The sequence below is a fragment of the Poecilia formosa genome, unplaced genomic scaffold, assembly GCF_000485575.1.
Source record: "Poecilia formosa unplaced genomic scaffold, Poecilia_formosa-5.1.2 Scaffold44, whole genome shotgun sequence".
Lineage (NCBI taxonomy): Eukaryota > Metazoa > Chordata > Actinopteri > Cyprinodontiformes > Poeciliidae > Poecilia > Poecilia formosa.
Genome location: NW_006799983.1, coordinates 337,345 through 352,351, shown reverse-complemented (window position 1 = coordinate 352,351; position 15,007 = coordinate 337,345). Strand labels below are relative to the sequence as shown.

Below are 15,007 nucleotides of genomic sequence, written 5' to 3'. Positions count from 1 at the left end.
CAGCTTCTCAGAAAACTCCTGTTATAGTTTCAGTTCCTCCAGTAAATAAGCCAAAGTTGTTTTGTCTCAACACTGACAATATTGGCATGGATTGAACAACATACTGAAATTGTCCAGTGAAATAAGGGATTTTAGTACTCCATCTCCTGAACTCCTATAACAAAACACATTATGAAACGACTAAGTGTAACAGCAATACAATAATTGTATGCATATTGAGAAAATCAGGGTCTACATCAGCTACAGTTTTCTAACGCCGTTTGCTTTTCAATAAAGCAACTAAAGACAAAGATTGTTCTATCTCTCCTACTGGTTTATTGAACAATTCTCTATGTGTTAAAGAATTTCCACAAGAGTTAGCTGCAATTGAAGCAGAATTCACGATTTTCCAAGAGGAAATCAAACAAAAGGGGGGGAGAAATAAGAGAAATTGAAGAGCTACGCAGAAGTCTGAACTTAAAGGAAATGATGGTAGCTTGTTACATTTATGATGTACTGAAGAGAAATAATAGACAGTCAGCAAATGCAGCAGCAAGACTCAACTAGCTACTACTCAATTGTGAACTCGGCACTAAGATGCCGAACTCAGCGTCGCCCCCCAAACAACATTTCTTAACCTGTCTCTAGCTCTCTTTAACCTGACTAATCAGTAAAATGTAAAAGTTTTTCGTACCTATCCGGTGTAAGATGGTCTTCGGTATCCGGGTAAAATCCAGAAGTCTGCGCTGATCCTCCATCTCTTCCATCTCAATCTTGACGTTGATTTTTTTCAACTCTGTGGATGTTTCTTCAGCAGGAAGTACCTGCTCGTTGAAAAACTCTCTCTGAGGCTGAACTGAAGACATTTTCACTTAAAACACGCAAATATTTACCTGAGACAATAAACTCGTGGAGAAGGACCTCGCTGCAGCAAACAGAAAGCGGCGGGACGGACCACTGGCCCTATGGAAGCCCATTTCTATGGAAGCCCATTTCCGCCATGAAAGAAAAAAATAAAAGACCAACAGGAAGTTATACTTATGACTTTCAAAGTCATAATTATGAGATTCAAAGTCATAATTTCGACTTTCAAAGTCATAATCTCATAATTTCAGTATGTTTTAAATTACATCTTACTGTATACTTTAGGCTAATAAAGTATGCCTTTTTAGGTGCCTTAATAATCTTATTTTTTTTGTTAAAATGGCATAGAATAAAATAGTACTAATAAGTGATAGTTAAACTTGTTTAACAACTCAACATATCAAACACTGACAGTTTAGTGACAGAGGTTCTACAACAAAAACAATATTTGTCCTTAACACTAAATGTAGCAGGTATCTTCAGTTTTACATCTCTCCGAATATGATCTGTTGTTTTCAGTTTTTTAACTGAAACACGGAAGCTGTCTTTACCGAATACATTTTCAGATGTGATGCGAGATCTGTTAGTGAACGGCATTAGCTTCAGTTCACACTCCAGACCAGATGGTGGCGGTATTGCACACTTTCAGTTCTTTTTGAAAAGCGCCATAAAAAGAAAAGAAGAAGAAGCCATGAGCCAGAGAAGATAACAGACGCTGTTCAAATTCGCTATTTTTACTCACAGAATATTGCCTTAAAATAGAGAGGGCCTTGATAATAGTTAGTTTTTTTTTAATTATTAAAAAGCTAAATTATTTTAATAAAACAAAAATAAGTGAATCACCTGAAATCCACATGCCAACACAGCTGAATTATTCCAGACTGTTTACATACGGAGAATGTGACATGAAATGACAAAATACATTTCTACAAGAGAAAAAAAACAGGTTCAGTATAAGCGGCAATCCATCTATCATCTTCTCCTTATCCAGTGTTGGGTCGAGGAGGCAGCAGCCTAAGCAGAGAGGCCCAGATTTCCCTCTTCTCATCCACTTGGAAATGTAACAAGTTACTTATATTGTAGGCATCGGTACAACAAGCAGTTTTTGTTTACCATTCCAAAAGGGATATTCTTGAAAACGACTAATTCAGGTGGGCAGGTCATACCTAACAAACAACAATTCTTCACAAACTTCTCTGTTAAAATTGACACAGCAGATTCAGTTGGCAAACAGTTGCTAATTTTGGAAAATGCGTTTTAACTGTTTTGTATAAAAAGCAAAGATAAAGTCAAACATCCAAAAACATGGTACATAGTCACAATAATACTGGAAACCAGTAAGCACTTAAAAGACAAAAAAAAGAGCTCTGAAACTCTGCATTCATGTTTTATTAAGAAAATTGGGGTAGTGTATATGAAAATATTAGGTACAAAAAAAAGCCACATGGTAAAAGTGAAAATGCACCAACAAGGGAGAGAGTGGATGATTGAGTGAGTTGGTGGTTAAATGGCAGGACAGATAAATGAACAGATGGGGTTGGGTGGGGCGGAGCTGGGAAACATTTCACGCAGCAGACCATCAACAGATGACAAATGTTCCTCTCTGCAGCTGTCCTAGATCCTCATCTTTGTACTGTCGCTCGTCTTTCTCACCCAAATCTCATTGGTCCCAACTGAGCTGATGACACAGCTAATGTTTGTGTTATCCATTGCTTCCAGGTAAATGGCTTGACTCTTATGGTACCATCTTTTATCGTAGTAAAGTTTCCCTTCCTCAATGCAGGCCTCGTAACGCTGGGAGGGGTTCTCCATGGGAGCGGAGGGGACGTGCTCAGGAGACAAAGGAGACACTGGTCGTTTCGGTGACTTTAGCTTATTAAGTGTTCTTAGGTCTTCCATTATCTGATCATCTGTTAATAAATAATTTAGCTGAGCTGGTGCCGGTTTCCTTCTCTTGTCAGGGATTGGGACTGGATCATTGAGCCGCCTCCTCAGCTTCCTCATCATGATGGGTTTTACCTCCATCGAGTCACCTGTTAGCTCCATTGTTAACTTCTCATTCTCAATCATCTTTTTCTTTTCCTCCAGCTCTGCGATTAGGTTTTCTTTCAGTTCAACTTTTTATCATCAAACTCCTTCACCGCTGCCTTCTTTTCTTTTATGTAGTTCCTCTCCACCTGTTCTGTCTCAAGGTGAAGAAACAACTCTGCATTTCGAAGTCTCTCTTTGTACTGCTGGTCCAACTTCTTCATCCTTTTCTGATATTCCTGCAGAGTACCTTCCTGCAGCTGCTGCAGCTGTCTTTTTAATGAGGCCAGTTTATCCTGGTACATTTGTTCCTTGATTTCCACATAGTCCTCCTCATCATGTTTGGCAAGTTCTAGCTCACTTGCATCTTCTGTGTCTTCTTCTGAGTCTCTTTCCCTGAAACTTCGGTCATCATCGTCATCCACGCTATCGAGTTCCTCTTCGTCGTTGTAATAATCCACCATAGGAGAAATCAAAGTGGAAGCCATTTATCCGTGTGGATGTAAACAAACATGAAATAAACAATCGATTTGTGTTTCGCAGGCTTGCCTTGATAATAGTTAGTAGTTTTGGTAAATTCAAACTTGTGACATCATAGTCCAAGTTAGACGACAATACAAGTGGACAAGAACCGGATGGAAATGAAATGTGGGTCACGAAAGGAACCAAAGCGACAAAGCCTGCTAACGTGTGGCTAGCTGGTAGTAAGTTTGCTTCAAAATGCTAATTATCTTTGTTTAATTGTAAATGGTACAGTAAATATATAAACAAACTTTGGTTTCAGAAATAATTATTTTATCAATTTTATTGTGACTTTTATGATTGCCACTATAACAATCATTCATGTTATAACTGCATGGAGGCTCTATTTGTTGCGACTTAATATACTTTTTTCATAAAGCTCTGTTTGACTTTGATATTATGAGGTTGTTGTTATAACTTGTTCATCAATGTTTTTATCTTCAACATATTTTTGCAGTCTAAGCAAATGAAGATGAAAGAGGAAGCCAAAGAGATCAGGTATTAGAAAACCTAAAGACTTTCCTGTCTCAGAAGAAGCTGGGACTCCACCAGATCAACCAGCTCTGAGGATGAACCTCCACTTCGTCTTCATGGTGTAAGTTTTTTTTTTTTTTTTTTTACTGACCAGCTAGGTACATTTTCAACAGCAAAGACTGGTGTGTTACCAACACTAAGTGCTTAACAATCATAATTTGATTTAAAAATAACTGGACAGAATTTTTCCCCTTGGTAATCTGCCATTTCTCTTTCATACATTTTATTCATTGTTAGCTTTCAGGGCTCTGCGATGGACTGGTGACCTGTCCAGGGTGAACCCTGCCTCTCATCTGATAGCTGCTGAAGATGGGCACCACCAGCCCCCCTCGCTACCCTGCAAGGATCAGCATGGTCAGATCATGGATGGAAAGCTTTTAAGGGAGTTTGTTTCCTGAAGTCCACACTTAAAACAGCTTCATAGTTAATGCCAACATCAACTGATTCTATGACATTGCTGACTATTTTTTCTACTTCTAACATAACAGGCAAAGAAGACACCCAGAAATGTTTTTCCACCCCAGTCATCCGATCCCAATCGTCATCAGTTCTGATGACGTCACATACACAGCGAGTGTATGTTTATTTTTGTAAGTCTTATTTTTTTGTTGCCATTTTTCTGTACTCTTTAAAATACAAATGCTTTCTCTGTTTAATTGCTCTATTGTTATTTTTTGTAGGTTTCTGTAAAGTGAAGTGGTCCAGTGAATGGGAAGGTTCTGTCGTTGATCCTCTTTGTTCTTAGGAAGGAGAAATGTCAGTTTATCTGCAGCAATACTGGAATACTGTGACATTGTATCAAAACAATACTCTGTCCTTGGTGAAATATTCTTCACATTTCCTGTAAAGTGTACCTATTGTTTTATTGTGCTAATTTTTATAAGCATGTTGTCTGTAAACTTTGAATGTATTGACAATTTGTACAATTTTGTTATAGTATATTGGCTATAACACCTGTTAAGAACATACCAACAGTGTCATGAAGTGTCATTCAGTAAATAATGACACTTTTAATGAGAATTTGCTTTAAAAATTGGATGAAAGGTTTTATGTTTATGACGGTGTCATGTCAGTCTTATTATGCACACCGCATCAAATAAAGTGTTACCAGAATGGTAATATATTGAAAGCACAATGTAATTATTTTCACCAGTAAAGTGTGTTGTAATTGATCCTTCTGGTACCTGATGTGTTGGCAGTACTGATGTGTGTATGAAGCATGTAATGTAGAAAGTGGCAAAGCAGAATAATAAGACATTAAGTAACTAAAAAGTGTGCTTTATTAGCAATTATAATAAACCAAAAGTGTAATTGCAGCATACTGTAATCACACTACTAATATATTAAATATGTATTTACAATATACTTAAAATACATTCTAAGTATATGTTAAATCTAAATCAATCACTAAAATAGTACACTATAAATATGCTAATCAAGCACGTTTTTGGTACATAAAAAACAGTACAGTACACTTAAAGTACACTAAGTACTACTTAAGTTTGTCCAAAAATGTACGTTGAAGTATGCATAGTACACTTTAAATAGTGCTTAAATACTACTTAAATACACTAAGCACAAAATTAGTATGTCAAAATAAGTCACACTTTAAGTCTACTAATTCTAAGTATATTTGAAATATACTCATAATTAGTCCTACTAAAAGTATGCTTAAGTACGTTAAAATTTAACATACTTAATACACTAATTTTTCACCAGGGTAATATCATCAGAACATCAATATTTCAGAACAGGTGTAGCATCGACAAGTCATTTATGTTAAAATTACTTGAAGAATTAGCCAGTTAGATTTTGACCAGAGATTGCGAGTTTCGATGGATTAAGATCTCGCGAGATCAAGGGTAGCTCTCTCAACAGGTGAGCACTAATTGATGACACCAGAAAGCTATTTGAGTTTGGGCCTTGCTCTCAGCAGCGTTTCTGAACAATGAGCTTCTTATTTCTTTGAACCGTTTCCCAAGCAGGTAACGTGTTCATAGAAAGATTCGGTTTACGTGATAACTACATTTTAGGTGTTCGAAAAGTGCGAGGAAAAAAAAATGCCGGTGAACAATAACAACCAGGTGAGTGTATTAAGGGAAAATAAACGCCTACGTTAATTAACTGTTTCCTGTCTAAACGTTTCTGAAACCATACATTAAACTTCGTTAGTAATTGTGCTGATTTTAGATTTGTTCTTTAATTTTAATCAGAAAGTAGTACCGAATGCAGCTGCCCGGCTAATCAAGCTCCCCGTGGTTCGCTCAGCCTGTGCCACCCTGTCGGTCCTGTACAGCGATGCTAAAAGCAGCAACCCCGGTCTGAGATCCCTATGCGAGGCGCTGGAGAGCGGCGTGACCGCCCTTAGCACCGCGGCCTGTACCAGAGCCTCGCCGGTCATTGTTAAACTGGAGCCACAGAGTGAGTCCGACCATGACTTGTTTACTGGTAGTCTTATCTTTTGATGCGCAGTGGATTAACCCTGAAGCTAGACGTATTTCTCGACAGGCTGATCTGAATATCATCAAAAAGTAATTTCACTACTTTAACTGAAAAAGTGAGACTCTTAATTTATAGACTTGAAAGAGTTTAAATGTTAAAGTCACAAACTTAAAATTTTTAAGTTATCTTAAAATGATTATAATATTTTTAAGACTGAAATGTTGTGTGAACTAATTTTGATTGTCCAACAGAGACACTGACATCGTCCACAAGGAGTCTGCCACAAAACGGTCAAAGCTGGTAAAAGCTGACTGCCCAGTTTTAAGAATATTAATAGAAAGCTGAGTGGAATGAAACCCAAGAAAAAGGTGCAGAAGGTTTTAATTTTCACATACTTTAATCCTGAGAAAAAGGGATTGAGGAGAGTTCCTTTTGTGCTTCATTTGTTACCCATGGAGGCAACCTTTTTAAAGATCTCCATAGCTGCCACGTACATAAACAGATTTAACATATTCTGTCCTCATGAGACGTACCAATCACCAATGATTTGTCAATGTTTTTGGTTCGTGGCTCCTCCATGCTTGGCAGTACCAATCACGGCTTAGCAGTTTTCAGTTGAACTTTTGCTTAAACGAGTCAGGCTGGACTCATAACTTGAATGTGTCAGAATCCATAATTTTTACTATAGTTTGAGTCAAATATTGTTAACCAAAAGGTTTTTTTTTTTTTTTTTGTTCTACTTTGAAGTCATGCAGTAGAAATTCATCACGACCATGCAGTAAATGTACATTTTCTAAAGAAATGCACTGCTGGGTATTGTCTTTAAAGTACGTTTCTTTTCAGTCTCAATTGCGAACAATTTTGCCTGCAAGGGCCTTGACTGGCTGGAGACTTCGTTCCCTGTTCTTCTGTCCCCACCAGATGAGGTACTTGTGTTTTAAATGATTGGCCTGGTTCTTAAAGGGTGATCCTCATAATGAATTTGACTCAATCACACAGGTTGTTGCTGCTGCCAAGAGCAAGGTAAACAGGATTAGAGCTGTGGTGGGCATTGCAGCCGGTGGGACAGTTGTGACAGTGCAACACACAGTCACCTGGGTGATCAGCAGACTGAATCAGGTAGACAACATTGAGAACCAGTCTATGGTGGAGCGAGCCATCAGCATGGCCAGTATGGGATTGGACTCGGCTCTGACTGTGTCGGAGGCTTTGGTGGACCAGGTGCTCCCACTGCCAGAAGAGGGGAGAATAGGCAAGTATCAGTCTCCTGAGTGGCAAGTCGTTCTCACTTCATTGCCTACTTTTGCTTTTCTGTCCACAGAAGAAGAAACCCACTTGGTGGAGGGTTTTGAGGCTTCTGTCCGCTCAGGAAGTTACTCTGTGCGCATGATGAAACTCACGGCTAAAGTGTGTTGGAGGACCTACCACATGGTTGGCTCAAAAATCCACTTTGTTCAGGTGTGTTGGGTACAGTTTGATCAGGAAAGATGTTTGAGTTTTATAAAAGTTAAATATTGGAAAAGGACTATCCTATTGTAAATTTTTGACTCTTGAGATCATTTGCTTTGGACACTTCATCACAATGAGATATATTTGAGACCCTTCATTACTTTAGGGAAGGGATCAGTCCTTGAGTCCCAGAGCCCTACAACTTTTGGGTGCATCTCTGCTCCTACACAACTGTCATCTCCTTGGTCTTGGGGTCTCGGCAAGTTTTGTAAAGGTCATTAGTCATTTGATTTAGGTGTTTGAGTAGAGATTCATTCAAAAGTTGCAGGACAATGGCCCTCTAATGAAGTTGCAGAACAACTTGCCTTTTGAAACCCCAGAGTTCCTACTGGTGTCTTGGCTTCTGAGGTTTTCTTTGATGTCCAGTTGATTTAGGAGGAGAGCAATGTTTTAGCAGGTTTGCAGCTGTGCACACTTTCTGCTTGAACAATGCTTTGTGGATTATTTAAGGCTTGGGATATAACAAACTCTACTTTAAACCTTAGCTTTCTACCTGACCTGTCTGGTCTGTTTCCTGCTCCAAATGTTTTGTTCACTAATGTTCTTGAACAAACCTCAGAGGCCTTCACCTCAGGCCTCTGAGGTGCTTGTGAGATTAAATGACGCGCAAGCAGATTGTTTTCCCATTTCAAGGCAATTTGGCTGCACCTAATTTTTAAATTAGAGAGTGGAACCCAAATTTTGTTTAGAATACCAAAGCAATACCTGTATGTGACACCCAATCAGCATTTCCAATGTGGCTGCTTAATATTTGTTCACGATTCAACAGATCACAGAGTTTATATCCAGACCCACCACTCTGGTTCAGGACCTTCAGACGAGCTGTCGGACTCTGGTGTGGAACCTCCAGGGGTTACCCCAACACTTTCAGCATCAGGCGGTTTCTGTGTTTCTCTTCTTCAGCCAGATGCGCAACCTTAGTAGTCCATCATCCCATCAGGAACAGACTCGACACGGAAGTCACTTCAGAGCTGCTGAAGGTTCACCACCCTCCAAGGAACTGGCCTGCTCACAGAGTACACCAGCTTTACGAATGAGACCCACCAAGACATCTGTGTTTGAGAATGGCTGTGTTGTGAAAGGATGTGTTCGTCGTTAGTTTTGATTTTTTGATTCTGGATTTAAACTATATAACAATGTATTAAAAGATTTGAAGCTTCATGAAACTTGATTCTTGTTTTTGTAGCAAATGTTTTCTGTCCAAATCATAAAGATGCACTTGTGTCACTTTGCAATCAAAACTGATCTTGATGTTTAAAAAAATTCTAGCTTCCTTAAAGGGTTACTCTGAAATTATTTCTGTTATCAGAATGAACTCATTAAACTGCAGAGGGGTGGGAGGGAGATCAAGAATTTCCAATATTGGGTTACTGTCAGATTTGTAGTTTTATGAAGGCATAAAGTAACCTTGATTTCTAAGCTGGTAGCATTTAGGGGTGTGTAGTGTAAAAATCTGAAGTCCACTTGACATTTAAGAACGTTAACAGTTTCTCCTGTTGGCATAAAATTGCAAATTTGAAAATCAAATGGAGTTCAGTGACACTTGTTCTGAAAAAGTCCACTTAAAATTAAAGTTTAAGTTATTTGTGGGGCTATAGTTGCCAAAGTTTAAGTACCACACTAAGGTACAATGTGCATATAAAATGTTGTAGAATCAAGGTTGGCATCCCTTATGTAATAACTAAACTTTCAAAGATGTTCAAGTACCTTTGAAGAACAGCAACTTTCCAACTAAGGTTTAGGACTGAAAAGTGATTAATTGAATATCAACTCAAACATGCCAATTGCTGATCACTCAGCAAAACTGGCCAATTAAAATCAGATCAGCTACACTGCACTGATAAAGGGCCAAGCCTTTCACATGCTCTTTTTAAAGCTGCAGATGCAAACTTTACAATTTATCAAGTGTACATTAAATATTTAAAAGGGAACCAAATTTTTACTTTTTGTTTATTGCTTGAAATAAGCTTAAGTGGTAAGACTGCAGAATTTGCCTTTCAGCCAGTTGTCATAATACTCAATTACCAAATTAATTGTTGCTGCAGCCCTATTAAGATTGGGTTTAATTTAATGGAATACACTGAAGAGCTGCAGCACTGTTTCAAATGTGACAATGAAGTGATTACACACAGGAACTCAGAAATTTAGCTAATGCTGCATCAAGGGCCAGAAAGGCTCAACTATTTTAACTATCACATGTAGAGATGCTTATAATCAGTTTTCATAGAATCTTAATGTATAAATCTGGGATTTTCTATCAAGCAACCATGTACAACACAAATCACAGCAGTTTTTCAGCAAAACGTTTATTTCATTTAAGGATTTCACTTTTGGCTGGACTCCGACTTGGATGTGGATGCTCTCAGAGAAGAAAGGCGGCGCCTCTTGGCGATCTGTTCCTGACGCTTCTCCTTGGCCTCCTGTTTTTAAAAATGTAAGAAAATTTGGTTTAAATTTGAACAAAATTTTTTTTGGTGTTTTAGACATTCTCAGAAAAAAAAAGTTTTCAACAGGAATCAAAGTTCCAACTTTAAGAGTTCAAATGTAAATTCTGACTATCTTAATGACAAGATAGTAACTGCCTTGTCATTATCAACTTTATTTTGACTTCTATATGGATATACCATTCTAGCAGAGTTTTACGGAAACGGTAATAATCCTATTACTTTTTTGTAGTTCTGAAGCCCAGATCGATTGTAGCATTTTTTAAAAACATTTGAAAATTGAACACACCTTCATCCTCTTGGCCAGCAGCTTGGCGTACTCGGAGGCCTCCTCCTTGTTCTTCTGGGTGCGTTGTCTCTTGAGGGCAATGCGGCGGCGCTTGTGCTGCAACACACGAGGGGTCACCAATCTTTGGATCTTGGGGGCCTTAGTTCTTGGCTTCTTGCCTAAAAGAGGAAGTGGTTATCAGTAACAGTTCAAGACAGCAAAAAATGTGCTAATAAAGAGTGAAGCAACAGAACTGCACATTTCAATCATCTTTAAAATCACTTCAAGTGAAAGAATTCAGAATGTATCCAAACAAATTGTTCTGCCTTCAAGTCAAAAGTGAGGTGACTTCACTTTGAATCAGAAGTCTCAAAAGAAGTTTGTTTACCCAGTTCTACCCAAAACTGATCTGAAATGTGCAGGTAATTGTGCTGGGTTATGCAACAAAAATATTTTAGGAAAATGGGAAGAGGAACTAGGGAATACAGCAGCTTAGAAGTAGTTATGACTCCCACTTTATAATATTTAGAACAATGAGAGGCATGAGCAGCAGCACAAGATCATAAAATGGCTAATCCAAAAATGTTGCTGTAACTGCAGCTCTCTTAGGGTTCAAGCTCTTACTTTAGCCTAAACATCATTGTGCCTCTATGGGTCAATTTTACTGAACTACAAGAAAGCAGCTCAGTCACAAAAAAGCCAGAATTGGAATTATTCTGCCTTTTCTACTTTTTGAAAGGAAACGTAGAAATTGTGATGGATCCCAGACTTTTTCAGTATTAATGTTAAAAAATAAACTATAATACACCAATACAATGTTAAAGATGTACCAAAAGAAGGATCGTGCAAAAAGGACATCTCAAAAACAGAAAAAAGTACAGAGGCTCCAGCAACAACTTTAACAGCAGAAAACCTCCTCTGGCTGTTGATTTACAAGCCATAATCTCCATGTTCATGCAGGCTTCAACACAACTTTCACCTTCTTTAGTCAGGGGTCTCCTCACGACATACTGCCTCACGTCATCCTCCTTAGCCAGGTTGAAGAGCTTGCGGATCTTGCTGGCCCTCTTGGGACCAAGTCGGCGAGGGACAGTGCTGTCGGTCAACCCGGGAATGTCCTTCTCACCTTAATGGCAAAACATCAGAACGTGAATGAAATCTGACCACAGAGCAAATTTTCAGTTCTACAAAATTTAAACAGGACAAACATATTCAACTCAAAGACTGAAGGGAAACTATAAGATCATGGTGCTTGCTTTCTTTTTTCAACATAGCACCAGTTACAAGGTATCGTTTACTGACGAGATAAAATTTAGCCATTTGACAGACCATTCACCATCTGTTTTTTGACAACAGATTTGATATTATTTTCAGCTCCGAAGAGTAGAATAGATAATCTCTGCCTCCGCATCTTAAGGGCAGGAACAAAATAATTCAATATAGTCAGTTCTCCTGAAGGGGAGAAATATGAAACAAAACACAGAAGATCTAAACATTTCAATTAAACATTATAAAAACTGCAAGTCGTCACAGTGAGGAAGCATTGCAGTTCAACCATCCACTGTCACTGGGTCTGGTCGCATCTGGAAAGCAGCTCCACAGTTACTCTGGCAACACACTATCCCCTCTAATTTGACTATTAATCAGTCAAAAGAGACTCCATGGTGTGCCATCCATATATGCAGCAAGTCATTGACCTACATAGGCTAACATTACTGATACAGCATGAATAATACATAAGCTTTACACAGCTGGGTTTTCATCCACCAGGTTACCTTTCTTGACGATGACCAAGTTCAGAACGCTGAGGTTGGCATCAACGATGCAACCCCGGACAGACTTGCGCTTGCGCTCGCCGGTCCTGCGGGGACGGTAGCAGGAGTGGCCCTTGCTGAGCAGCAGACGCACACGGCCATGGGTTAGTACCCCCTGTTTCATGGGGAAGCCCTGCTTGTCGTTGCCGCCGCTGATGCGCACCACATAACCCTAGACAAAAACAGTTTTTAACATGTGCAGAAGAAGGCAGTTTCCTTTCAGAATGTCTTAATCTTATACGATTCCCAACAAAGAATATCACTAATCCACAACCAAGAGTTTTCACAAGTCTCTAATTAAATATCAGACTTATTAAACCCTTTTGAAAGTCATTAAGTCAAGACCAACATAAATAACAAATCAATTTAAACTAACAAATTGAATAATTTGGGTTGGAGTTTTTTGACTGACATGTGGATCTATTACTTTTGCAACAAGACTGTTTACACTTCTTCACCTTACCCTATATGCATAGCTTCATAACAGTCATCTTTCAGTCAAACATTAAAATCCCTAATCAAGTCACACCTTAAATATACAAAGCTATGTACAAGTTTACTTTGTACATAATGCATACATGGACATATTTAGGATTTCTTAAAGTGTTAAAATTGAGATATTTAAATGTGTAACACTGACTTTTGGATGCTATAAAATCTGCAAATCTGATCACACATCACTTTGTTGTTCCATCCTATTGTAATCCAAATTTCCACCATAAACTAGAAGAAAAAATATATATATCAATGCAACACTGCACAAAACAAAGTTTGTGTTAATGACAGAAATGCTTAAGACCTTTATTCTTGCCAATTTCCTACAGTCAGCCTCTCAACCAAATACCACCTCACTCACTAAATTGTGGTGTCTACTTCAAAAACATGTCGCGATACATCCTGCAATCTTAGATGTTCCATTTATTGCAACAAGTCATTGGGAGAGCACAGCTGTTTCAATCTGCCACGATTAACTGGGCTGATCGCATCTGGAAAGCTCCTCTACAGTTGCTCTGGCAACACACTGTCCCCCCTTAAAGACTACAGATCAGTCACAAGGGTCTCCGGTGTGCCATGATGATGTGCAATGGACAGAGAAACTTACCTTCCACTCATCTCCCAGAGGGTCAGCAGCCACCTCAGTGGCCATACGCTTCTCATAAAAGATGCGCAGCTTCCTCTCATCATCAACTTCAATCAGCTTCTGGCAGCCGGTAGCAGGGAATGAGATGTTCAGCTTAAAAGCAATTTGAAATAAACAAGTGTTAGAGCTTTTGACCATCATAGAGACACACAGACAACACGCCAAAGATGCAGATTTGATAACTAGGGTAATCAATAACATGAATGAAACTTCTAAACATCTGTGTTAAATATGTTCTAGAAATAGTGCCACAGTTTCAATTGGCGAATGAGTAAAACAGAGGCCTGTTAGCTTCTTTGCCGGGTCCAGTCAAAGCTGAAAAGACTAGCTGTGTGTACTCTTTACAAGAACATACCCAGAATATTGGATTAAACTGTTAAAAAGCGTGTATCCCTCGAAACAATAACGGAAATTTCACAAATCCTTTTCAATGTAAGTAGTTGCACACTGTGCGGCCATGTTTCTACAGCTCACTTTCTGACGGGCTAGTCAGCTAGCTCGTCACAATCAAAGCTCATCCTCAACTACAAAGCCACAATACCTGCATTAAACCAAACGTTTTAAAAGTTTAACATGATAGCTTTATTTCAACTAATATATTTTAACGATACTGGCTTTCAAAAACAAAATAAAAGCAAGTCATGGTTGTACCTTCATTTTGCCAAACCGACCCAACGACGGTCCGCCAGGGGAAAGAGGCAGGATATCCGCTCCGTGATCTCACATAGAACAAAGTAATCTCGCGATAGCTAGATGGCCGTCATGAACCACCCTGCTAACAAGTCAATAAAGTAAATTGAAATGAAATAAAGTAATTTTATTTCATTTGTTCTTTTTTATCATCAATAGACGTCAGTCTTAGAAAAAGACAAGCGCATAACAATTAAACCTACATAACATGAGGTTTAATGCTGCTACACAAATAAAAATACAGGCAATAATTAAAATCATACAATGTTACATGATTTGTCACTTTTCTCTTTATCTTTTAATAAATTATTGACACTTTTATGTAATTATAGGTTTTATTTATTTATTGTCATTTATATTTCAACCTTATATTTTACTTTTGTGAAACACTTGATATGCAATATGTAGAAAAATATATATATTTCGAAGTGTAATTGAAGTCAAATTCATTTTTGTGCGCACAAAACTTTGCAAATAAAGCCGATTTTGATTTGTTACCAAAATGTTTTATATACATATGTATTTGCGAATATTTACCCTTGGCCCTCAAACTTAATTTAAAAAATAATGATGAAAATACTAAGATAAAAATATGATTCAATATTTTCTGTTTTTAAACAGAAAACATATATTAAAACATAAAATAAATATGAATGATTACTTTAACATTCATATTGTCAGTACTTGCAAGAACATAATGCTACAAACAATATTGACCAGTGCAGGGCGCCAGAGAGCAGATTAGTTCGTGACATTGTAGCCTACAGAAGTT

The 15,007-nt window shown here is 38.2% G+C and overlaps 3 protein-coding genes and 1 pseudogene across 4 annotated transcripts in view; 1 reads left to right on the top strand and 3 right to left on the bottom strand.

The window, feature by feature from the left end:
• LOC103137843 (gastrula zinc finger protein XlCGF8.2DB-like) overlaps positions 1-954 on the bottom strand; it is a 5,923-nt gene extending 4,969 nt beyond the window's left edge. For both annotated transcript variants that reach the window (XM_007551795.2, XM_016671426.1), the window contains exon 1: positions 674-954. In XM_007551795.2, the coding sequence (XP_007551857.1) occupies positions 674-845 (172 nt within the window). In that variant the 5' untranslated portion in view covers positions 846-954. The remainder of the gene's footprint in view (positions 1-673) is intronic.
• A 1,468-nt stretch (positions 955-2,422) lies between these two features.
• On the bottom strand, positions 2,423-3,428 carry LOC103137934 (sin3 histone deacetylase corepressor complex component SDS3 pseudogene; annotated as a pseudogene).
• A 2,394-nt stretch (positions 3,429-5,822) lies between these two features.
• On the top strand, positions 5,823-9,044 carry LOC103137842 (perilipin-2-like). The gene is made up of 6 exons (XM_007551794.2): positions 5,823-6,011; positions 6,141-6,348; positions 7,213-7,295; positions 7,369-7,621; positions 7,691-7,827; positions 8,648-9,044. Exons 1-6 carry the CDS (start codon positions 5,988-5,990, stop codon positions 8,975-8,977), a joined length of 1,035 nt encoding a protein of 344 aa, XP_007551856.1. The 5' UTR covers positions 5,823-5,987; the 3' UTR covers positions 8,978-9,044.
• Positions 9,045-10,165: 1,121 nt separating this feature from the next.
• On the bottom strand, positions 10,166-14,264 carry rps6 (ribosomal protein S6). The gene is made up of 6 exons (XM_007551793.2): positions 14,197-14,264; positions 13,507-13,638; positions 12,366-12,576; positions 11,570-11,716; positions 10,612-10,769; positions 10,166-10,298 (listed from the first exon to the last, which is right to left on the bottom strand). The coding sequence occupies exons 1-6, from the start codon at positions 14,200-14,202 to the stop codon at positions 10,203-10,205; spliced, it is 750 nt and encodes a 249-aa protein (XP_007551855.1). The 5' UTR covers positions 14,203-14,264; the 3' UTR covers positions 10,166-10,202.
• Between the last annotated feature and the right edge of the window lie 743 nt (positions 14,265-15,007).

Coding starts and splice junctions, on each gene's coding strand:
- LOC103137842 (XM_007551794.2), top strand. CDS start 5,988: ATGCCGGTGAACAATAACAACCAG. Junction 6,349..7,212: donor TGTTAAACTGGAGCCACAGA/GTGAGTCCGACC, acceptor GTTTCTTTTCAG/TCTCAATTGCGAACAATTTT. Junction 7,296..7,368: donor TTCTGTCCCCACCAGATGAG/GTACTTGTGTTT, acceptor TCAATCACACAG/GTTGTTGCTGCTGCCAAGAG.
- rps6 (XM_007551793.2), bottom strand. Junction 11,717..12,365: donor CTTGGTCATCGTCAAGAAAG/GTAACCTGGTGG, acceptor TTTGCCATTAAG/GTGAGAAGGACATTCCCGGG. Junction 10,770..11,569: donor GAGACCCCTGACTAAAGAAG/GTGAAAGTTGTG, acceptor TTCCTCTTTTAG/GCAAGAAGCCAAGAACTAAG.